Consider the following 25,266-nt stretch of genomic DNA (forward strand, 5'->3'; position numbering starts at 1 on the left):
GTTAAATATATAAAGGGATTTAACAAAGTATAGGAGGGAATTATATTTCAAGGGAGGAGAAATGTTAAAAGAAGAGGCAATAATCTATACCTAGAGGGTCGGAGGTTTTAATGGAATGTAAAGAAGGTTTACTTTACTAAGAGATTGGGAGATAAGTGGATCAGCCTCTCTCAGTTGTAGAGGGTAATACAGCGAGGGTATTAACCCCTTAATGACAAAGCCCGTACATGTACGGGCTCAAAATGCATTGTTTTCAATGTGTTTAGGGACCGCCCATTGTCCTTAAGGGGTTAAACATGTATGGGATAGGCATATGGCTCCTGAATTTAAAATGAGACCAATGACTAATTAAGGTTTGACTAGATGAGCCAAAAATGTCTTATTTACCACCATATTCTATATTCTATGTTTTTCTACACCCCAATGCATAGCTATTCCCATCGCCACAACTTCCAGCTCCCTCTCATGTCTGTAACCCACTTCTGCCTACCCTATATCAATAAGACATGTATGTGACATTGTAACTTACACACAACAATGTTTAAAACTACGCGAAACAATATTAAGAATAAAGTGATATATGGTTTTTTTTTTTTTAGTTTTTTTTTTTTAAGAGACGTACGTACCAGGAAATAGAAACATGGCGTCTGCCCTGCTCTCAGGAAGAAAAACAGACTTCAGCCAGTCAGCAGGAGATTTCAAACCATTTCTCTGACACAAAGGCCACAGGAATGAGATGCCGATCAGAAGAAGTGGGTCTGCAGCGAGCAGAAAAAAATGCTTGCGCGTGCTTATTTGTAACACACAACAAGCAAGCCTCGTAAGGCCTGCTACAAAAAAAAAAACTAGCCATTTTAGAGGGAAATGTTTTAAAATAATGCTTCGGTGGTAAATTGGCCCATTAGCAAAAAATCTATTCAAAATGGAATACAGTAACAAAAAATATCAATATACCTTATCTAGGTCAAACTGAAGTTTATGAAGTCTACCAATGATACACTTTAATTTTATCTTTTAATACTCATTTTGATTTTATACTTGGTTACGTATAACAAGAAAACACCCTGGCTAATGCTCTGTAGGAGGCAGATGTTATGTCAGAGCTGGGATCTAAGTGTTGGGAGATATAAATCAGAATTATTTAACACAGAATATTAAAACATATCATAAGCTACAATATTCAACTACGGCGCTCACATATAGCAGTTCCTCTTTGATAACAAACACAGCATGCCTTAAAGACTGTGTTGGCTGGGCATAGACGTCCATTGGACCAGCATAAAGGTCCCCAACTGGACTATTATTTTTTATTATTATTATTTATTGTTTTATATGGCGCCATCAAATATTGAGTAAGGGGTATATCTGCTCCTTGATTATGCACCATAGGGTTGTAACTTTTTGTGACTTTTAATGTAGCCGCGTGGTTTCATCTGAGCCCGATCAATGCATCTGTGTGTCATTTCAAAGCAGTAGGATATTGATGTATTTTTTCCCTGCAATCTGTTCAAAGAAACATGTACTTCAGCCAATTCTGTAAATTACCATTAAGCTATTTAAACAGCATATGCTAAACATATTCTAGTGAAGTTTAAGCATATTAACAGTGACGATCACATTTAAGTTGGTTTATGTGAAAGAACAGAATGTCAAACAAATGTATGTAGATATTAGTATATATAGACATCTCTTTTATCTTTGTTATAAACACCTGAGTGTTTCTGTTATGTGCTACGCCAATGCGTCCGCTATATAGTTTGTAGGCCAAACAATTTGTAAAGCATAGCGGTCGCACCGCGGGCGACGCCACCCGTTAGCACAACCTCTATTTTCTATGTACAAAGCTGCTAGGCTTTGGCTATTGGGCTGCGAAACGCCAAGCCAATGAATAAGCTGTACTGGGGTTACAAACGCAAAAATACGATTTAGGTTTAGCTGACTGAAGAACGTGTCCCTTCTAATTCCATCAGATTTTTGTTTTAGAACCTGTCACAAGTGCAATTTCCATTAATTTGACAATATTTGGCCATGAACCAGTGACATATTTACTTTTGGTGCTAGTCTAGGCCTAACCTAAGAGAGTTCCACCAGCCGACTCCTCTATATTGCCGTAATATCATATGCCGGCACTACGCCTTGGGCTTCCAATGAGCTATGGAAGCTGTGCCGATGCGGCGGTCCGCCATAATGCCAAAAGACTGCTTTGGGAGATCAGTGATCTCCCTTTGAACCAGCCCATTGAACAGAGATGCTATATAGGTCTTGCCCAAGAGAGTGATTTGCTCCCGGTTATGCGATAAAAGGGGGTGCTGCTCGCCTGGACTTGACACCCTATGCCTAGGCCAGAATACGCCTCTGCTTGTGTGTATGATGAAAAGTGAGAAATATGTATGATTTTACCAGCACCTAACAGGAAAAAACTACCAGCGTGAAAATTAATTAATCTAGAACTTGAATCATTACAATTTTACTAATTTTATTAAATTTATTAATATATGTTACATTTGTTGACCGTGTTAATGCAGAAGTGGGTATTGCTTGTTTATGGGGGTTTAGGGTTAAAGACTAATATGTTCTTATAGGGCTTTATGAAAATCTTGCAATATGTATTTTTATCAAGGCCAATGTATCCAACAAAGCATTACTTTCAAACCAAAGAAAAAGCAATGAGTCATTTTCATCTGATTATACTAATGTGATACAAACACAATGTTCAACAAAAAGCATACAGGTAACAAAAAAGGTAAAACCAATATTTTAGAAAAACCTATTTATTGTTACCGAACACTTAAGGACTTTTACATGTCAGTATTAATAATAAAGACAAATGTGAAATGGTTTGAAAATTCTTGCCAAAATGTTACTTCTAATATGCAATTAATAAAATTTAAAAAACATTTTGAAAATAGGTTCTATTCAACGGAAATTATAGACGCTCCCCGGTAACCCCAAACAAATTACCCATTAAAATAAAAATACAACCCTAATTATTCAAATCACGATTTATTCTTTGTTACAATGCAATTGAAATTCCATTTAACGCAAAATGGAGAAAAATTATGTTTTTGCATATTTTTTAATAATAATATTTTCTATGATTCTAGGTATATTGTATAATACATAAAACTGAGTAAAGTAGGTTTACCCAGAGACTTTAGGTCAAACCTGGGCAGTTCCGAGATCTGGACATCAAAATGATACATACCAATTTTAACATGAATTAAACTAGAAGGAGGTCAAAAAAAAATTACAGCAAAAATTTAGTACAGTTCTATCTCAATAATGATTATATAGTTTTTAACACTTTCTTTTTACACTGACTATTTTTATTTCATACATAAAAAAAGTTCTAAACATACAATTGATGTATAATTTGAAACTGTTTGAAATGGAAATGGTATTTGGTTGAATAATTTGTCAATTTTAAGTACAAATTGAGAGATAATTTGCAAGGAAAGGCCATAGAACCAATATATGGAGAAGGGGACCACACGTTCTCATAAGAATGCCAAAGAAGGCACCTATGCTGCTGAAAAAATTGAATTTTGTGGACAGGGTATAGGAGATGGAAATGAATAAAAGTTAACATGCCGTGGGCAAAATTAGGTGGAAGATCAACATAACTGGATAAGGGTGAATGCGTGTCCTGCCTCATCCCTCAAAAATGCCTACTGTACTTTTTGGGAAATTCTCATCAGAATCGGTTCCTAAGACAAAATGTTACCTTTGCGTGAATTCCCAGAATGGATGTAAGCTTTGCCGTGTATGTGATTAACCAAAGGTCAATCAGCCAAAATATAATTAAATATAATTATATGTAAAACATACATTTGACAACTATACCACTGAAATATTTGATGGCCAAAGCTATCAGACATTAATATTATCTATAATAATATAATATATAATATAACACTGTTAAAGTGTTTTAATTATTTGAGAAGTAAAATAAAGGTAGATAATACAATATACCTTTGTTTAATATTGTTAGGTGTGATCCGATATGCTAAGGAATACATTTAATATAGAAATGTTGTTTTCTGATTTACTTCCTTAAGTCTTAATCAAAAGAAATTGTAATATATATTAAGGCAGGTTTATCTTTGATAAAACACAGACAAATGCGTAACCTTGGAATTATTAATGCATTATGTGAATTATTGCGAACCCAAGAACTTTAGTCATCCGGAAGCTCTGCATTAAACCATGGTTAAAATCCATATTGCATTTCTATCATTAAAAAATCTCTTAACTGTTCAATAAAAACTAAGCTATAACCAGTTAATTAGAATAAAGTACAATACAGTAAGATTAAGTAAAATGTTCTATATTTCCGTTGAATAGACCCAGCTTCAATTTGAGTTACCCAGGAGGTAAAATGCCAGCCAGCAATCAGATAGTTAAGTGCAGTGTGATTTTTAAAACAAGGCTAAAAATAATTTTAAGGAGACCAGAAAAGCCATATTTCATATTTCTCTCTATAATCACATATTTGGATAAATATTGTAACGACAGCAACATTGACTGAACACACCATTGTTTTCCTCTTGATCAACAAACATTGAACGCTCTAGTAACCAGAGAACACAAAGTTTGCTTCTTACAAAATAGTTTTCTTAAAGTCTTAAAGTCTACTGGCCTTTGTTTAAGTGAATAGATGAATAAATCTTATTCTAAGCCCTCTTTTTTCAATAATGTTTCTATTCCTGGTCAAAATGTTTTAAATACTGATAACTTCGTATGAGCTAGTATAATAAATTATTCTAGAGCTGCCCGACGTGTGAACGTTTGACACAATGCCCTTTTGTCTTAGAAAATTGTGCTCGTTAATCTTTTTAAACCGTAATTTAAAAAAAATATATATTTATATTTAAACAAAACCAGTAAAATGAAGTTCAATTGAACAATCAGTTGTCATTAAAAATAATCCTTCAAAATATTTCAGAATGATTTGTACAATTTGTTGTAGAAAAATAATACAGATATTGTATATTAATATTATATATATCCTAATATATATATTTTATATATATCCTAAAAAAGTGAGCTGTTGAATGGGAGATATGCTTGGGGTTATTTACCATAGATAACGAAAGCTTGGTTCATGGCATGGTGAGGTGGATAGAAATAGCATGCGCAACTTGTCCCACATTTTAGATCCGTATTGCCCTTGTTAGATTGATTATACTGATATAGGTATGGATATTTTTTCTGTAATGCAGGCTGTTAAGATGATATCTGTTTAGGTTGAGCTACTTTCATACCTTTTTGTACACATTGTTTCTCTCTAGGGATGTCTCGGATGCCTCCAGATGTAGGACTTTCTTGCACACTTGTGCCTAGCGGGATAACAGTCATATCTTGCTACTGAAATATATGGCCGGGCTTGTTGGTTCCGTCATGCAGAGAATGTCTGCATTTATGTCTGGATGGCTTTTGTTAGTTGGACATGTGGATGGACATTGTTCTTCTATATTGGCAAAAGTGAGCAAAAGCTTGAGATGCTGTTTTTTATAGTACACAATTCTTGCTTATATAAGACAAAAAAATTGCATTCATTTCTGTTTCTCACAGAATCTCATTAAGATAATAAGTACTAAAGGCCCCTATTGTGCCCTGTTGTACCATATGCATTATACCTGTCTATCGCCAATCTGAATATAGTACTTTTGGGAAAAAATCTATGCATATGTATTTTCCTGTGTATAAAGTTGTATCATGGGCCTGCACTTGTTATTATTTTTTTATTCTGAATTCTTCATCTCAACAATGTCTGCCGACTGAATACGAGATTCCTGCGTGATGCTATTTGTTCGGAATGAAAAATTTGCTCATTCCGTATTCAGAGCTACTTCTCATCCAATTTTAAATTTTTATTATTTGCTTGTTGCATATTGTGCTTTATTGTTTAACGCTACATCCCTAGAAATGGCTGTTGTTCCCAGGTTCCATAGCCAATATAAATGAAATAAAAATCAAACAAGAGAGTTTACTATTGCTATAATGATGGTAATACCTTTCAAAATCACTGCGATACCCACATGCATTTGTCTATGTTTTAGCAGTGAAAAAAAAGAAAGAGGCGAAGTACGTAAATTTGGTTATAATGGGAATGGCTCTATAATTTATGTTTTTGAAAGGGACATGTCAGCCATCATGGGCACTTTAACACCTGTGATAGCTACATGGTTAGTTGAAAAGCACAATATCGTTTCTCTGCTCAACAGGACCAACAACCGTATAAGTGAGTAAGTGTGAGTATGAGTGAGGCACTTCCGCATCTTCTTTCCCATCTTATTCATCTTCTCCCTTTTCTTCTCTATTCTATCTTCAATCTTCTTTCTAACTTCTATCAAAATGGCGGCACTGTGTCCTATTGCCCTCAGTTCCCATGATGGGGAGGGCAGTGCTGCCATTTTGGCGGAAGTTGCCACAGGGTTATGTCCACAGAGATGCAGACGAAGAAAGATGTAGCAGATTTGGATTGAAGATTGAAGATAGATTAGTAAAGAGAGAAGAGAAGGGAGAAGATAGAAAATGAAGATGACGTGGAAGAAGATGCGGTAGCGGAAGTGGTCGGTAGAAGCAGAAGTAGTCGGCAGAGAAAGTAGGGAAACATTTAGAGGGCATGAGCGAGAGAGAATGAGAGTGTGATAGAATGAGAGTCTGAGAGAAAGAGAGTGAATGTGGGCACAGAGCAACAAATTTAGTTCCCAAATCAAAAATGCCCTTGAATTTTCGGCCAAAACAAAGAGGCAGGGAATGAAATTCATTGTCCAAAAACAAATGGGCCAAAAACGAACCAAAAATGTAGTCTGAATCAGTTTTGGCCCATTTGCACGTCTACTTTACAATGCATTCTTCTATAGTAGTGGTGTCAGGGATACAAAATAGTTTAAGTAAAATGAACAATACAGAGAGAGATATGTCTAGAGGAATATTATTATGATCTCCATTTGTGGTATAAAGGTAAAAGCTGGGATGAAAATTATTTATATTATAAAATGAGATTTTAATTTTGAAATCTTAAGGTCTATTATAACAATTCTGGAATTTTTATTTCAACAAAATATGGTCCCACAAATACAAATACTGCTTACGAAGTTATACAAAGTATTCAATAATAATATTTAAAACTATTGAACATGAATAATATATTTATTTAAATAAAACTATATGCTAAAGGATTTTGAAATCTATGATGATCATGAAAATATATAAGAATATATAGTTATATTTCTATAGTATTAACATGACAGTGTACATTTCTAAAGATATCTATTACAAACATACTCTGAAAAAATAGCTATATAATTGCATAACAGGCAGATATTGAAAAAGTTAAAATGACTATTTAATTACACATAACTGCACACTTTTTTATATCTAAAACCACTACCTAAACACTGTCCTTTTTCTTGGAATTTTTAGCCGGTCAAACAGGAATGTCTCAGAGAAACTCCAAAGCCCATGGTCAGGTATTGGTAAAGTATTCAGGAACTTAATTGTTGCTTTGGAACAGTTGATCGGCCAATAGTACGTCTGCTCACTGGTTTACCTAAGAGCCAACATGGAGAATATATAGTCCAAGTAAGATGCTGATATTAAAAATTTTTTAATTTATAATATTTAATATAACTATGAAGAACGTTTATGGGTTCTTATATGGACTTCACCAGCTATGAATCTGTGTATCTATATATGTATGTTGTTATACCCTAAGGGGGTGAGATTGTTATTATGATATTCTGAGAATTGTCCTTGCTTCACCTGGTTCCTGGGCTACTTTCTTCTGGCATGGGAGCGGTGTTTGTCCATGCCCACCCCTTGCCCCTCTTACTCCCAGCTGCCATGGACTACATGTGGCTAGCCCCATACTTCTCAAAGTCGCTCCCCCTGAAGAGGGAGAGGTCTGGGTAACCTACCCTGGGAAGTTCCTAGGTAGGATGATACATCAAAATGATATACTCTTACGTGGGAACTTTTGGGCTCCGGCTACCTGGAGCCTACCCTTGTGGACGTGGCCAGGACTACCCACTGATGTCAGTGGGTGGTCCTGCTGATGTCGGTGGGCGGTCCCACCATTTAGGGGTGAAATGGGCGGGGAGTGGGTCGTGTCGGGACCCTACTCCCAGGACCCGGAGGATTCAGGTGTCGACCTGGAGAACCATAAAAGAGACGCTTCTCTTGGAGTTTTTGGGCAAAACTCGTAGTTCCCAGGTATGGATACATAAAATGTAATAGAATATTACCCTAGTTGTTGTAAGTGCATAAATTCCTCAATTAAGATGAAATATGTTTAAAGAAAAGACCTAAGTAGTTTGGAAAGCTTTTTACTCTAATACAATTCATTTAGTCAATATAGGTATAAAATCTATGCTAACTATGCTTATTCACAGGTCCAGACTGGGGATAATCAGGCTGCCCTGGCACTTTAAGGTCAGCAGCCGCCTAATGTCCAGGTTGGGCCTGTTCATGATTATCTTCCTGGTTAATATTCAAAAAATGTACTTTGATTACTCTCTTACACACGTTTTGCATGTCCTTGTTTCATTTCAATATCTCTTCACATTATATTTTTATAAAAATATTTTTAGAGCGCAAAAAGTGTAGCTAAAAATAATATTGTGTCACTTTATAGAGCTATTCTATGTAATATTTGTTGATCAAGAGAAAAGTTAAAAAAAACATGCAAAAACACAACAAAACACAAATTATTTTTCTTAACCATACCCAACAAGCAATTTACAAAAAAAGAAAAAAATAGTACTTGTGATATATGCTTAAAAAAAGATAAACAACATTCTATACCCATGAATGTTCCTAAAATATTTTATGTTTGAAGTTAAATATATTGGCTTAAAATTTCATATTATATACATAATTTGACCACTGGTGTTTCATATAATTATATTACCTAATGTTTTTATGAGAAAAGAATCTTTAGTAATGTGATAAAGTAATATACTGGAAAAATAAGATAATTAATGTCAAAAATGTACTTCATAGATTTGTCAAAATTGTTAGTATTTTTTTAATTTCAGATTCAGTTTTTATATTTATATTTTATATTATTCTAAATGTTCTTATGTACATGATTCCAATGATATTCTTTAAAAAAATATTATACTCTTATAGAAGGATTTAATAAACTAAATTGTGGAATCAATAACTTCATATTTTCTTTATTACTTATCTTTTAAATGTGTATAAAAAATTCTGATTAATTCATTTTATGTAGGTGTTAAAATTATTTTTACATGTCAACATATAAATATTAATTTAAGAAGCAGAAAGGATTTGCCATTAACCTCTGAATTTGTTTAATTTTATCAAAGGACTGGGAAGCTTCTCTGTAAACTTTTTATATCACTCTATTAATATACGAACACTAATAATTTTATAAATCATAGAGTGATTTAGATCAAACATTTTACCTAAATTATACAAAATTTTATATGTATATGGGGGGCTTCAAAGTGGCTTCTCTAATCATAAAGTCAAAACACATAATTTGTTGTCCAATCACACATTCTTACCTATTGCCATTGAACGTTGTTTTATATGCTCCAGTTTGATGCAATGTCTCGTCTGTGTAGACAGGTACCGGGGTCCTTACACACTCGTGAGAACACTGCAGAGTTTCATTGTATGCCGTGAATATATCCATGTTGCTGGGAACACGAGCGGGAGTGAAGTCCGTAAGATTTTGGCAGCTCTCTTCTTGCTGATTAATTTTTCGCTGGTGGCTGTTCCGTCTAGCATTTCCGCTTTGTGCACAGCTATGAAACAAAAAAAGATAAAATGTAAATTACAGCCATTACTGTAAAAAACGGTGCATCTTTATGACTTTACGTCTCATTATCTCTTTAAAAGAACATCTACAAGTCCGTACTGACCACCTTATGATATCTCAGGGGTTGCAAGCTGAATTTTCATCCAACTCACATTTAAAGTTGCAAGTATTGCATGCAAACCAATGCAAGTTTTTTCATGTTTTGCGAGAGGTAATGCGAGTTGGCTTTAGTGAATTTGTGAGTACATGCTTAATGCACTGTACACATGCATTCTTTCTCCACCTTTCGCCCTCCCAAGTGAAACTAAGATGTTTTAATCAGCCTATGGCTAGAAAAAGTCTAAGGGGCAAGGGAGAAATGACACCATCTGACCCAGGGTGCAAGTAAATCCTAATAGGCCCTTTGGCCCCTGCCCCACTGCTGCAACTCACATACACTCACTCAAACACACACACTCCACCACTGAGTGCAATGACATTCATCGAAATGAAAATTATCCTTACCAATTTTTCAAGACGAGTGTTGTTATCAGTGCTGCAATGACCATGATTAGGGAAACAGTGATGGTAATTATCTGATGAACAGCTAGACCTGTATGAAGAAACAGAGAAAGGAGCCTTGTGACAAATGAGCAGACATAAACTCTATCAGTAACTATTATTATTATACCAACAAAAGAAACTTTGATGTGACATTTTATTAAAACCACCAATCGACAACAATCAGCAACTTATTAATATCGGAGAGATAACTTAATGAGAGTGTAATCGTGCAGATCCTGAGAACAGGTCGTTATGATGACTGTTTGCAAAGTATATACATAAAGCAGGACTTGAATACATAGATATTTATTGTATTTATCCTGTAAACAGAAACGCAAATTTTTATTTTATGTAGAATTGTGAGAGCCAGTATTATGGAAAAGTGATCAGCTTTACGCATCATGCTCGATCGCAGCATCAAAAAACAATCCACAAAAAAAATTAAAAAGAAAACACTGGTTTGCAACAGTCCATAATACAAGTTTACATTTTAAAGCACTGGCGGCATGGATTGTCTTTCATACATGTTACTGAGCTCAGGGGTAGATAAAAGAAAACGTGACATCGCTGGGGCAGGCTAATCTAAAATCTATAACAACGGGATGTAGATGTTAGTATTTTTTTCACTAATGTGGCTAACCTACATACCTGCAAATGTAATATAATAGTAACTTAATAGTAAAATAACTTTCAATAGGAAAAAAGGCAATTGCTAGTATATTAAAACTCTTACATACTTCTGCTATACTGTAATAAGCTTTTGTTGAAGATCTTGATCTTGAACTGGAGCAAAATTACGGCACTTTCCATGATGTTCTCTCCCGTGATTGGAGGATAGGGGAGAGGACATTAGTGCGGCCGACGGTTGGATATGCATGCCCACATGGCCATGTTTTTAGGCTCATGTAGTGTTCAGCCAGGCATTTCCAGGAAATTGCCTTGTGTGCTAGATGGCCAGTCCAGGCCTGGCACCCATATACACATTATCATTGGCACACTAGCATTTATATGGCTCCAGAATGCTGAAAATCTATTTTAATATAAATCATTACTGAACAATTTTTAAAGTGCATCTTTTTAATAAAGATCTCAGTTAAAAAACATGAACACCTGCTTGTTGTTTTCTGACCTTTCAGGTTTAATTAGTCATTTTATAGCACGTCACACTAAGAAGCTTGAAGCTACTTTAATTATTTTCAGTTTTTTTTCTTTATCCTAAATGCTAAGCAATGTCTTAGAGGCCTCAGATGCAATGAAATTGGGTATACTTTGAAGAAAAGACACCTTACGGATAATTAGAAACACAATTTTTTTTCCAAGAGTTCACTATAGTGTTGTATCCCTTTTCCCTATGCTATAACGTTCCTCTAGATAACTAAAACTAACAGTGTGAATTGTACAAGTTGTATTGATAATATTTCTGTTGAACTTAAAGATTTCTATAGATAGCTTCTGATCAATAATAAGAATAATCCCAGTGCTCTCCTTCAGACTTCTCCACCTCCTGTTCCTCATAGGAGGGCACAGATAAGATAAGGGGCAGGGTTTGTTGCACACATGGGTGTGGTTGGCTCCAATTATACCTGATAAAGTCAGGGAGTGGGTGGTACTTGTGCATACAGTGGGTGCGGCCAGACAATGCTTCTGACTTTGAGGCATTGCAATCAGGTTTGATTTCTAGATCTTTCAGGTAAAATGAAAAGAGTTGCCAGCTGTGGCACTCAATGATAATGAAAATTCACCAGCAGTTACCTTCGGCACTCTTCAACTGGTTAGTTTATTCTAATACTACTATATGTACAAAATATTAGAAGATGAAAATATTTTTGCATCATGCTCACATATATACCGGTAATTTATCTCTGTTAACATATGGGCAGGTAATTTATCCAGACCAAATAAAGCTAGACTCTTCTCCAGCTCCGTAATTAAAATATCCTCTATGAATCACAACACAATACTATTGAAAGCAAGGCACCAATTAATTCTCAATCAACATTAATTGCAATGTTGAGTACTCTTACTGAAACCCTGTCCAAATGAAGTCAATTTATTTTGAATTAGTAATTAAAAATAAATTTATCAGGTACATTTAGCGTTTTCAAGGAGAAAATATGACATTCATTTTGTTTAATTTTTTCGAATCTGAAACAAATGGAACAGAAACGTTAACAAATGTCATACTTATATATGTATACTCATACGTATATATTTTTGTGCAGCCTGATTTGTTGCCGGATTGTGAATATTTTGACTGAATGTCAAATCTGTATTAACCCCTAATATCCCACATTCATAAGGTAAAAAAAAAAAAAAAAAGTAAGAGAGGAAAATTCTTCCTTGCTACATTAATTTTAACTTAATTTTGGACTTTAGATTGATGCAAAGAAGGGGTTATTTTCATGTATATTTTTAGTGGGAGGGGTAAGAAGTGTTTGGCACCTATTTTTTAAAAAAATGCTTTAAATTATTTTTATTATTTCTTTTTTTAATGACTTTAAAGACCTCCAAAATCTCTCTTGGAACTGGATGGTACCCCTTACAATGGTCAATATATATATATATATATATATGTTTGCGAAAATGCGGCAGGTAGTATTCAGCGAACAATCAAGCTGTTTGGAGAGAAGGGCATAGACTCATCGTCTTCTGGCTTACCTCCTCCTCTTTTCTCAGGTTTCAAATTTATTCTGAGGTGTTAAATAAGCAGGAATCAATGTTCAATATCCTCGGCGTTATGTTCCAATCTATTTTTTTGTCGCAAGTTTACAATAAACTGTGCAGCCAATTCAAAATTCATCCCTTTGGTCTCTGTGTCTTTATTTCGGTAAATGAGATGATGGAAAAGACGACCCAATGGGGCTCAGGCCATGTATACAATAACGTAGGTGGACATTGGCGAAAGCCTGGTTTTATCTAATTTTGTTCCAATAAACTCCATTTATCTGCAGACCAGGATGACGTTGTGTGATATTTTGGGTGACTTTCTGTGCCCCAGAACCACACTGAGCAAATTCTCTACGGCAATGCCTATGAAGTCCGTTCCTCCATAGACTTTCATTAGTCAGAATGTCTGGTTGAGTCAGGGTGTTTGTCTAGTAGATACAGAAATGTTATCAGGACAATGAAACTCATCTGTGTCCTGAGAAATGTTTGGATTATTTAACATATCTTCAGAAACTGAAATAGGAAGTATCATCTTTATAAGTTAAAGACAATTTTACCTTAGAGATATGCGTTTGCAATGCCTCGAGGGCCACCTCTGCATTATAATTACTCACTTGCTTCTCCTTGGCTCACCTCTTTACTCGCTCATCTCTCCGTAGCTTTAAGCAAGGGGCAAAAAAGTGGAAAAGGTGTAACAAGGCACAGGAGGATAGATTCCCCCCGTTATTTTGTTCTTTTTCAAATGTAAATTAAAAATAAATGAGATTCACAGTTCTCTCAAAAAAAAAAAACCCCAAAAAACCCTATACCATATGTATGAATGTATTCGCATATACCAATAGCTGTAACATCAATCACGGTGCACACCTTTTAACGCTCTGCAATGAGAAACTCAAAGGGATGAAATAAAAGAAAATATTTTTATTGCTCTTAGAAAAAAAACGAGGATAAATTCTAATTAAAAATGCAGCATCGAGTTATGTGGCTACTAGCTTATTTAATACAGAGGTGAATGGAATGCTTGATTATAAATAGAGACTTATTATATGAACATGCTTCTGAATTCATTCCGAAAAAGACCGTATAATGGAGCCATGTTGATAAAGATCATATTCAGTCTTTCAAATCATAGAACTGCATATTTCCATAGGATTAGAAAGGCAGAGTTAATTGATCAATCTATAATAACCATACCCATCAATAGAAAACAAATAATTGTGTCATAAATCTTTGTGTTCAGTCTCAGCGCCAAGACCCGTTACAAATAAATAACAAGCAAACAGAATCGATGCATTCCTCTTGTTAATATTCATTACGTGCGATGATGCTTTATGGAACATATATAATTCATGTTTAATTAGCTTTACCGTCTTTAACATTTCATGAAACAGCATTTCATAGACTACTCATGATTACTCATTAGCTAAAGAAAGTAAGAAAAAATAAATCAGCTTACTAAAGGTTCCACGCTGTAACTCTAAATGAAGCGTCATTAGTATAGGACCCTATGAATAATTCACAACAGCAAACATGCTGTAATCTCCTATTAATCATTAGACGGAGTCCGTGTGTGCTGATTATGAGAGTAACACAATAACTGTGGTTGCATTACTACAGAGAAACAGCGTGCGTTCCAGAGATGAGTATTTAGAAACAATGAAATTCATAAGTATTACATTTAACCTCTTGCGGCTTATCATATGCTAATTTGATTTACTTTGGTGCTGTGGAAATCTGCACACCGAGCTTAATATTATTCTAATAAAATAATTTTATTTTAGTTGGTTTCATTTCACTAAGGATCTTTTAAAGGGAAGCTCTCGCTAGAGACTGGAGAGACAAACAGATAGATACCTTTATTTTATTTGCGCTCAAAAAGCCACTTGAGACAAAGAGATAGAAGACTAACTCAACCAAGAACAGAAAATAACCTATGCTACGACGCATACTCACTCAGGGAAATCTAGCCTTTTGGATTACGCTTTCATGCGGTATATCAATGTTACATGAAAGACGTTTGTAACAACAATATAAAGCAGGTTTTTTTCGAGAATACTAGACATACACACCGCCATCTATAACCCTCATCAACAGAGCATGATTAATAGCGCTCTAGATGCAAGTGAGCAAAGAGGTCCACATCTGGACTCTCTGTAACATTTGGGGAGAAGCCCAAGAGATTTCCACAAAAGAAAAGAAACAAAGGGACAGAAGATTAGTTTATGCAGAGGAAATTTGATTGTATTTTGGTTTTGGATGACCCTTATGGGTGGGATAGAGTTAATAAATATACTGATGATTTTTTAACTATAAGGGTTATTAGTGTGCATTTTCTCCCATTGGGGATCTCTTGGGGTTCACTCCAAGCGCAATGGCGAGCACAGACATGGACCTTCTTGCTCAATGGTACTTAGAGTGATACCAACTGCACCAAGAAAGAGCTGAGGCATACGGCTTCGTTATTTATTCTAATTGTAGAGAAGGATTTGTTTGCATGGTCCTGGTAGGGGGCTTAGATTAAAATGATAATGGTGAATTTTCTCTCTATAACTTTCCCAGATGGAGATATAACATAGATCATGCAATATTGGTCTGTTCTCAGTTAAGCTATTCTTGTATCTCTTTGTACAATTAGCTATTTGACATGCTTAAAGGAGAGAAATAAGAGTAGTATTCAGTCCCTTAAAAGAAGCAACCCTGTGACCAGCAGAAAATTTATATCAGAAGGTCACATTATGCCAGTACTTGGCCTCTCAGTTTGAGAACCTAAAGCCATAAAAAGGTTAAACGAATACTGTTACAAAGTTACAAACGAATCTCTACGTAAATAAAAACACAGGTGTCTTCCATAAGGTGGATTCCATAAGTGAAAATGTCGGCTAATCTTCTTTTCAAAGAGACTCTGATATTATTTTCAGAATGTTACGGAACTCGCTGTGATGTCAAAGTATTTAAAAAACAGGAATGAAATGCTTTAGGTTCCGCACTGTCAAGGACAAAGGACATGACACAGTAGGGTGCTGAAGCACACAAAATACGACCTTGATGGGTGGTAAGAAGGACTTTCTTCTGTCACAGAAGCAAAATCATTAAAATATATAAATAGACTCGACAGTTTTTATAGAAAACCAACGTAGGCATTAGTTACATTTTTTTGCCAAGGTTGTCTGTTGAATTGTTCAGAATTTAAAATATATTTTGAAAATCCCAAAATATAAGTTAAAGTTTCTCTTATCTTTTCATTTATATAGAAATCAAACTAAAGGCTCACAGGCAGACATTATTATGACACACCAGCTGCCACGCCGATAATTAATTGGCATGTAGATACAGGCTTGGCATGAAGTCGTGAATTCAGAACCAGCCAGATTTTGATAACTGACAAACCTAGAGCTTTCTATAGATCTGCCTTACAGGAACAGGCTATAGATGCAGATCAGATGGAGACAGCACACCATACAGCGTATATGAAAACTCAAGATATTTGCAAATGAACTGTCGGAAACTATAATGCACTCTGAAGCAAGTCCACGCAAATACTAATACTATATGCGTCTCACATGTATGAAAATCGAGTTCCCCGGTGAGGACAGGAACCAAAGGAATGATCTGCCTTCAGTATTCCTTTCTAATCCATTAGTGAATCCCTGCATACATCTTGTCAGACCCCTTGAATATATTATATTGTAAAAAGCACTGCGGAAATTGTTGGCGCTACATAAATAAAAGATAAAAGTAGCAATAATAATAATGATGAACATCTGGAAGAACAAACAAATGATCCCTCTTTGGAAGTTGGGTAAGTTGGCTTGGTGAGCTGGCTTGTGATCTGGAGATCTCACCTACTTTATACACTTATACAACGCAGAATAAACCAACACTGAAAGCCAAGATAAACCCAGAAAACTCTTGAATATTAAAGAGATAGGATCTTGTAGCAAGTGAAGCCGTTTGTCAATCCCTACTGAAATCTGCCATCTTTTTTTTTTTTTTTTTATAAATAACCAGTAGCCAGTCCTCTTCTTTAATGGTCTTTGCAGCAGATGCAAAACCCTCAGAAAAAGTATTCATAGACATTGTAAGAGAGTATTGTGAACATACATGGGAACTCTTCGGGTTTGACCTGGAGTCTCCAGGTCAAGTTCTTCTTTCTCCATATAGGGGAACAAGAGTCCAGGAATTGGGTTACAACTTCCTGTTTGGGGCGGTCCATTTAACTTCTTCTTTCTCCATATTGGGGAATGACATTTGGTCAAGTCCACTCCGGCACCCATTCCCCTCTTACTCTTGCCCACTTCTGCTCAAACTAAAGGGTGCCCGGGACTAGCCCCCCATCTGCAACTAGCCCTACCTCTACATGCCACTAACCCTGCCGGTTCACAGAGTCACCCCCCCCCCAGAAACAGGAGAGCTCCCAGATATGAGCAATCATATGAAACCATGAGCTATGTCTAAATGTGACTTTGGTCACAAAAAAGCTACTTAACAGAAAAAAAATGAAAAGTATATCAGCAGTATCTTTTGAAGCTTTCAGATCAAATAGCAACTATGATATTTTTCTTCCTTGTGTCTGCAGCTTACACCTCGGAGTTGCCTCGAAGGCTGAAATAATCCAAGTTGCTCTCGTATGACAGTGAGACTAATTCACTAGGACATACATCAAGAAAAAATAGGAATATAACTTGAATCTGAGTAGCACTTTAAATAAGGATATGGATATCTGGTAGCAATTTGTGGAAGAAAGTCGTAACATCCTTGAAATGTACTCTTTTCATTTATGGAATATAGAATATCCGTCATCTAAACCAGTGAAAGATTACAAAAATATCAATGTATTCAATGTATTTGCTATGCAAATTCTAAATATTCTGCATAGACATCCCGTCCCCTTCTAGCCCATTTTGTCTTTATTATAACAAACAATTTAAGTCCTGTGTTCCATTTAACTGCAAGCTCTGTTGATCAGTTTTTGATCAGTACTGGGGAACCCATTTGAACCGAGTAAAAAGTAATAAAAAATAATAAGTCTTGGAATATGTTCAGAAAGTCAAGAAAAAAATCATAACAAACCTCCATTGAATTTACAGCTCCAACTGGCCCGTGATCCCTACTGCCCTAGTGAAGCAGCTAAACAGCCCTTAAATCGGGACTATCTTGCTCAGACCTGGACATTTGGGAGATATTAATTTTTAAATTACCCTCTAATACATGGGATAGAAGGATAATTTGCTGATCTACTTCTTTCTCAGTGACAAAACATTGCAGAATGCCGTGATTCGAATAAGATTTGACATTCTAACATTTTCCTCACACATTAACTGTGCGTTATGAAAAACATTTTTTTTTGGTGACTTTTTAATGATATGTACCATGTTGTCGCCTGCACAGCATGTTCGATGTCAACGAGATCCAGTTCCTTATGCTTTAAGTGCTGCCAGTTCCTCGCTGTTCCCGTTAGTTCTGTGTTGGTTCCAAGTTCTCTCTTGTTCATCACGGGGGCCAGAAAAATAAGTATCGTTGTCAAAATGCCCCATCAGATGGTCTTCAAAAAACTACTGTCAGGTTAGCGAATCAATTGGCACTTTGGCAGGCAACAGGGCTTGATGATTTTGGTTACCCTGTTACATAAGTTGGATTTACAGCTAACAGTCACAAATAAGGATTTTATTTACTACTAGTGATTAAAGCAAACTTAAAAGACAATGATGGAGGAAGGTAATTGGATTTAAAGAACAATTAATGTCACTCTTGCTGGATGTACTCTAGAATGCTAAATTCTCATTATTTTTGCTTTCCTAATCCATTTCAAACATGTTCCTCCATTATAGCTTATTTTTGCCGTTTGATTGTTTTCTCCATTTTTTAACCCCTTAAGGACAATGGGCGGTCCCTAAACCCATTGAAAACAATGCATTTTGAGCCCGTACATATACGGGCTTTGGCATTAACGGGTAACTGGTAGAGTTAGAGCTAACATTATAGTAGCATACGCATTCTGTGCCTATATGAGTACAAGCATATAAGTGGAACTGCATCTTTACCACTGATCATTTAAATTATACTCATGAAAGGGAAATGTTGACTCTCCTTAGAATCATTGTTAAAAATTGCTATTTCAGGGGGGGAGGCTACATGGCTGTAAACAATCCCTAAGTCTACAGTTACACGTGCTAAAACAATGCATCCGGACAAGAGTCCAGGAAGTGGGTTAGAACTTCCTGTTTGGGGCGGCCCATGCCATTCTGATGAGATTCCTCACTGAAGGGAACATTTTAATGAAGTCAGAACTGGAAAATATAAATCTATATCATTTTAAAACAGTACATTTTTTGGTATCTCATATGCGATAGTCCCTCGTCAAGATTTTTAAGCCTACCAGGAGAATTACTGATACTTTTTTTTACATTTAAAATGTAAAACTCAGGATAAATAAATATACCATTTAATGAAAAAGATAAGGAGGGGGATTTTCGGCTCCGCGACTTACTTTTATCTGTCGGCTAGACTGCAAAAATATCTTGTGGTGAAACCGGGGACAGAATTAAAAATTATGCAGGTTAGCTCTGTGCGGCTGAACATTTACAATAAATCACATGAAAGGAATCAACTGTTTTTACATTTTGCCTGTCTGTATGTGTGTTTTGATATAACCTTATCCATTCTAACAGTAATAATCTGCAATTTCAGTATGCTAAACAGATGTTTCAGATATATGGTGTCCATTTTTTTAATGCCAGGTTACTTAAGGGTTTTCACTTTAAAATTCATGACATATTGTTTACCACAAGGGTGATAATCTTTCAAACAGATGAGATAAATACTGTTTTAAATGTAACTGTCTAGTCCCTTACAATTAATACATGTTGATTGTAATATTGAAAATACACACAAAATCTGAACCAGTTTAGACGTAACAGGCACCCCGTATGCTAAGTCCCTCCCATGAGACAAATTTTACCCATATCCTTGAAGAAATGTAAATTTTTTTATATCCTCAGTATGTAGCATTTTTTGTTCGAAGAAAAATTGAAAACCACATTCGTTCCCGGGATTTTATGCAAAGAGAGGGCTTTTTTGCCTCATTCTAGGGTAATTCCTGCAGAAGTTAGGATGAGTATGACAAATATTGAATGGGAAATATTAATGTGACATCATGAGCCGTCATAACATACATCGACAGAAACTCAAGTGATGGAACAAGGTATTTCTGAAGACAGGTTACCTGGTGGTGGGAAAGGGAACTTTCTGCCCATGTTTTATAGACAATTCTTTCCATCCTGCTCTAGTTTTTGTGACAACATATATCAACTGTGTTAATATTTTTTTATTGTTCCACTTCAGATTTATATTTTCTAGCCAATAATTTAAAATGTCAAATAGCAGAAAGATGGCGGTACCCACATCCAGAAAATAACAGAGGTAACTTTATATTAATACTCTACACTATGTTCCAAAGGTCAAAAAAATATCAAAAAACAAATCTGGTGTCCAAAACCATTATTTGATTTAAGTAACAAAAAAATATCAAAGAAAAAATAATATTTTATGATATAAACGTGGTAGGAACTACTTCCAATTGGAATCTGTAGTTTGGTTGTATACTGTGTCAAGAAAATGATTCCAGTGCATTAATATGATTTGTTCTAACAGTGGCATGAAGTCCTGGTAAGACAATATCCGTCTTAAAATGTCACTTTTCGCAGTAAACTAAGGCTCCAATTTACAGCATGTCACACACTGTTCACTATAAGTGGTGTCTGTTCAATTTTAGTCAAGCTTCGCTATGTTTATTAAAAGAGAAGGAAGATACAGAAGCTATAACCCCGGAGGCTGTATGATATATTTAGATGAAAGCTACCTAGTCCAAAATGGAATAACATTTAAGAGACGTGTGAGTGTGAATACAATGTCACATGGGCAGACAATATACCTAAAGTCTATACAAATCAAGGATAATGCACATTATCACATCATTTTGAAATGTAAGTTTCTCTTACCCCTATCTAACGTTCTAACCCAATGACAGGTGTTTATGTAAGTGTGTAGGTTACTTAGCAGATACAATGTATTTTTGTGATAAACAAATGTTCAGCTGTTTCTATATCAATATCAATGGGTTTGTTGACCATCAGTGGATGGACCCTGAAAAAGGTAAATGATCATATTTTTCCCAACATGTTTGCACCCTTTGAGTGCCAAGGAGTAAACAGTGATTTTCACTCCCAAGGGGTACATGGATGGACCTAATACCTTCTACCTGGGCGGACTTAGAGCTGTGTGGTAGGTTGGGATTTTTTAGAGTTTTCTTTTTATATTTTACCCCTCCAACCCACAGTAAATTGCTGGTTTTTAGTAACGTAGAGTTTTGGGACATTTTTTAGTTTCTAAATGTATCCAGACTGACATTAAGCGAATCATGGCAGTGTAATGTTCACCATGACAACACAATTTGCAAAATGTTACCTACAACAAGTAATCTTAAGCAAAAATTACTTGTCACATACAATAATGGAAATGCAATTTAGAATTCACGCGAAAAAAAACCCCTTTATTTGCAGTTATCATTGTTCTGGATCTCCTTCTGTTTTAGATGCCCAGAACCATAGGAAGCATAATTCAAAAATAGCTAGAAGTCAACTAGTCCATACTATAATTATTTTATTGAAATTCTGGAAAGTATATATCAAGATTCTGGTTGCCAGGTCCAGACTGGTAATCCGCCACACTGGGCAAATGCCTGGTGGGCCGCTGGTCATCGGGACCCCATATTCACCCACATTCCAGGTTGAGCGGCTTTGCAGTAAGACAAATATATTCAACATTATGGATTATAGTATTTTTTTTTAAATAAGATAAATTTCACATATAGACATTCAAAAAAAAAAATATTTATATTATTATAAATGTATAATCAGATTTACCTGAGGTGTCACTGGGTATCCTCGGCCGTTCAGCGGCTTTTCCATTTCCCGGGTACGGTTTCGTTGTGCTAATCCTACCAGGGTTTTTTTTCCCTGCATGGACCCCTGGATTCTCCGAAGTAATACCTTTAGCCTGCGTTGTTGTGGAAGTTGTGGTGGTAGTCGTTGTTTCTACCAAAGTTGTCCTGGCTTGTAAAGTAGAGGTTTTTGTGGTCTCATAAATCCCAGGAAATGTACTGGACTCTACAAACTCATCATCCCCAGTTGGCCCCCATAAAATAAACTCAGATATCGTGGTTGGTTGACTTTCGCTGTCCAAGAAAGGCTTTACGTTATTCCAACTTCTTCTTTGGAGCTGCCTCTTACCCCTTTTCAGATGAGTATTTTTAAGTGCATTTTTTGTTACTGGCGTTAAAATATTTGATTTTGTTCTGGTGGAGTGTTTAAACTGCACGTTTCTAGAAAAAATGTTGTGCGCGTGGTCTTTATGAGGAATATTTGGATTCTGTGGTTCTGCTTTAAAAATATGTTTTTCAGATTTTGTATACGGATTCCAAATATGTCTTACATTTCCCAACCTGGGTCCTCCCCTTGGATTCCACAAAGCAAAATGTTGCGTTCTATGTTCTAGTGAAGGACGTTGTAGATATTTATATGTCCTGTCTGGAGATCCTGATTCACAAGTAATGAAATCCATGGCTAGTTGAAACATGGCTATCAAAATCCAAGCATGGCTTCCTAACGGAGGGCCTGATCTGCAGAAAGACATCAGATACATTTTAGAACACATTGTTTTTTTCAAAATTTTGTTTATAAACCCATTCCCTGCTGTTTCTAAGCACATTATTGTAACTTTTCGGGCACATCCTAAAAAAACATTTTGAAATAAAGAGGAACAGAGATAGGGTTTTGAGGCTCAACGAGAGACTGTCCCACCTCTATAAGGTCACATGGGAGGTGTGATGTGGTAATATTGATGATGATTACATTGTATTACTGTACCTTTCAATAGTATGTTGGACAGTACACACATAAACCTTGTTGGTAGAACTTTACCAATTATTGAGATAAGTGGAATGTTTAAAGTCATAATCAAATAAAAATCAAAACCATAAATAAAAAGACAATATGTTAATAGATGCATGAGGTCAGCCATGAATCTGGGATTAAACAACTGTCCATATAAACACACAAACAATATAGGGTTTCAGTTCTCCCTTAAATGGTAGAATTAATTGGGGAAAAACAGAAAAAAAAAATTGTATATGATTTATGGAATGTTGGGAGCAGCCATTTTCATTGTAGAATATTTAGAACTTCCAAATTAATCAGCAAAATATTATTAGTGAATTGTAGAACGTATAACGTTCAAAAGGTACTGGATTCATCAGGACCATGCCTTACTTCATCTTCATCTACGCCATTAAAGTCATATTCTTCTGTAGTGCGTTCAAACATAACGTATGGAAGAAATGTTGCAGTACGTTTTTTTCTTGTCGCATACACAGATATGTATTGTTCACATAATAATACCTTGCATTAATACATAAAGCGTACGAAACCACATGTTGCCTTTTGACTTTTTTAAGTATAATAAACCAAGAAACAATATGTTAATAGAGCTTCTCTACTGCAGCATGGGTTCGAAGGATTCTGGTGGCTACACACCGCCATTTCTTCATGGTTGACATTGACAAAATATGGAAATCTAAACTTAAAACTGATTCTTCACCATGCCGGGTATAAAGCATTATCTCAGGGCTATCAGTCTTCGTCTATTCCGTAAATAAATCCATGTCGAGTTGACAGTCAAGTTGACCTGCGGAGGCCAGCATTTCATATCAAAATCAACTCTTTATTAAGTCTGTAACCGCCTGACCTATTCAGTTCAGTGGGTTATTCAAGCAAAAAAGCAGCAAAAATATCACCGATTATACAATATATTTGTAGGATAGCGTCTCTATGGATTTTACTAATACAAATTCATTAGTGTTGTTCCCATTCCATTTCCAATATCCCTTTAGAATAATTAAATCATTCAAAATCTAATAATAGATAAAAAATAATATTATATTTGATTTTGTAGCAACCACCCCCCCCAAACATTTAGTGGTCCAACATAGTTCCTTTAACTTGCTTTTTTAGCCGCATATATCCAAAACACTGAAATCCACACCTCAAAAGCAATAGTTTTACGACACAAATCGTGCAGAGGATAGAGAAAGATAAAATGATATAAAAAAAATAGAATGATAAATAGGAGTAAATGTGCCTTACATACCAAAAACCATCCTTAGCCAGTTAATTAACATAATAATAAAAGAACCATATTCATTAACACGCTAGTAGAGAAGATTAAATAGTACTAATGAAATTAAATTATCACAAGTAATGATGTGTATCTAAATTATGACTAAAAAGAAAAAGAACAAGTGAATAAAGAAATGTAGCATAATTATTTTATGTGTATTGTCATAGAACGATATTTTGCCATAAGCCTTTATCTTTCTTGAAAACCTTTCATGCACTAATCACATTGAGACACAATTCCGTACACCGTACATCTAATTATCTAGTATCGGGAAACAAATAAAAATGAAGTCTAAAACTTTTCCATTCCAAAAGTGAAAAAAGTAAAATTCACAATTTATTTAGTATATAATGGATTTCAGTTTTTTTTTGTTTTTTTTTGGTATTTTATCTTTGTATTATAGCGACCATCAGAATGTTAACTACTGCTGTGTTTTTGATAACTAACAGCTGCTTTCAACTAATTTAGCAGTTTTTTTTACTCTCATTTATTTGCTGCCCACTGGTATCTATTATTTAATAAGGGATTGAGTGCTGATATATTGATGTTTATCTTAAAATTATATTATGGAACTGATCAGCAGATATGATTTGAATTGTAGCATGCCTTTTCTATAAAATGTGTGATGCCAAAGGTGAGATTAGATAATATATAGAGAGAAAAGTCTTCTTATGGATTGACTTAAATCTTTAGTTTATATCTTTACTAATTGGTAAAATGAACCAAACGTCCAGCACAGACCGTGACACGTGCATTCATATAGATAAATAGTGCTTGGTCTACAGAATTATATTTTAATGTATATGCTTCCAGACATTCTATCTTATTTAACTAAAGTCTCATATATAATGTTACATTTATAGAATTTTCAAAAAACTCAAAGAAATGTCGTAGCCTCTTAGAGGTGATTGGTGTAAATCATTGATGTTTCGACCCACTGTTCTTCGCCAGCATCTCATGGTTTAATAAGTAAGCCCTACAAATAAGAAGGATGGTAAGTATAGTAAATAAGGACCATAAACGGTGGT

At 35.2% G+C, this 25,266-nt stretch overlaps 1 protein-coding gene across 1 annotated transcript; it reads right to left on the reverse strand.

The window, feature by feature from the left end:
- Positions 1 to 685: 685 nt before the first annotated feature.
- LOC149286807 (adherens junction-associated protein 1-like) lies at positions 686 to 23,385 on the reverse strand. Its single transcript, XM_089493640.1, has 5 exons — positions 23,327 to 23,385; positions 21,928 to 22,682; positions 10,301 to 10,388; positions 9,540 to 9,782; positions 686 to 758 (listed from the first exon to the last, which is right to left on the reverse strand). Exons 1-5 carry the CDS (start codon positions 23,383 to 23,385, stop codon positions 686 to 688), a joined length of 1,218 nt encoding a protein of 405 aa, XP_089349766.1.
- Positions 23,386 to 25,266: the final 1,881 nt, after the last annotated feature.

The sequence above is a fragment of the Sceloporus occidentalis genome, unplaced genomic scaffold (genome assembly GCF_023333645.1).
Source record: "Sceloporus occidentalis isolate IW3139 unplaced genomic scaffold, rSceOcc1.0.p SCAF_66, whole genome shotgun sequence".
Taxonomy (NCBI): Eukaryota; Metazoa; Chordata; class Lepidosauria; order Squamata; family Phrynosomatidae; genus Sceloporus; species Sceloporus occidentalis.

What these genes read in the sequence shown, in the direction of transcription:
- LOC149286807 (XM_089493640.1), bottom strand. Translation starts at nt 23,385, where the DNA reads ATGTTTGAACGCACTACAGAAGAATATGACTTTAATGGCGTAGATGAA. An exon ending in GTAGATGAAGATGAAGTAAG is followed by an intron (nt 22,683 to 23,326) that starts GCATGGTCCTGA and finishes GTCTTTCTGCAG; the next exon opens with ATCAGGCCCTCCGTTAGGAA. An exon ending in ACACTCGTCTTGAAAAATTG is followed by an intron (nt 9,783 to 10,300) that starts GTAAGGATAATT and finishes TTTGTTTCATAG; the next exon opens with CTGTGCACAAAGCGGAAATG.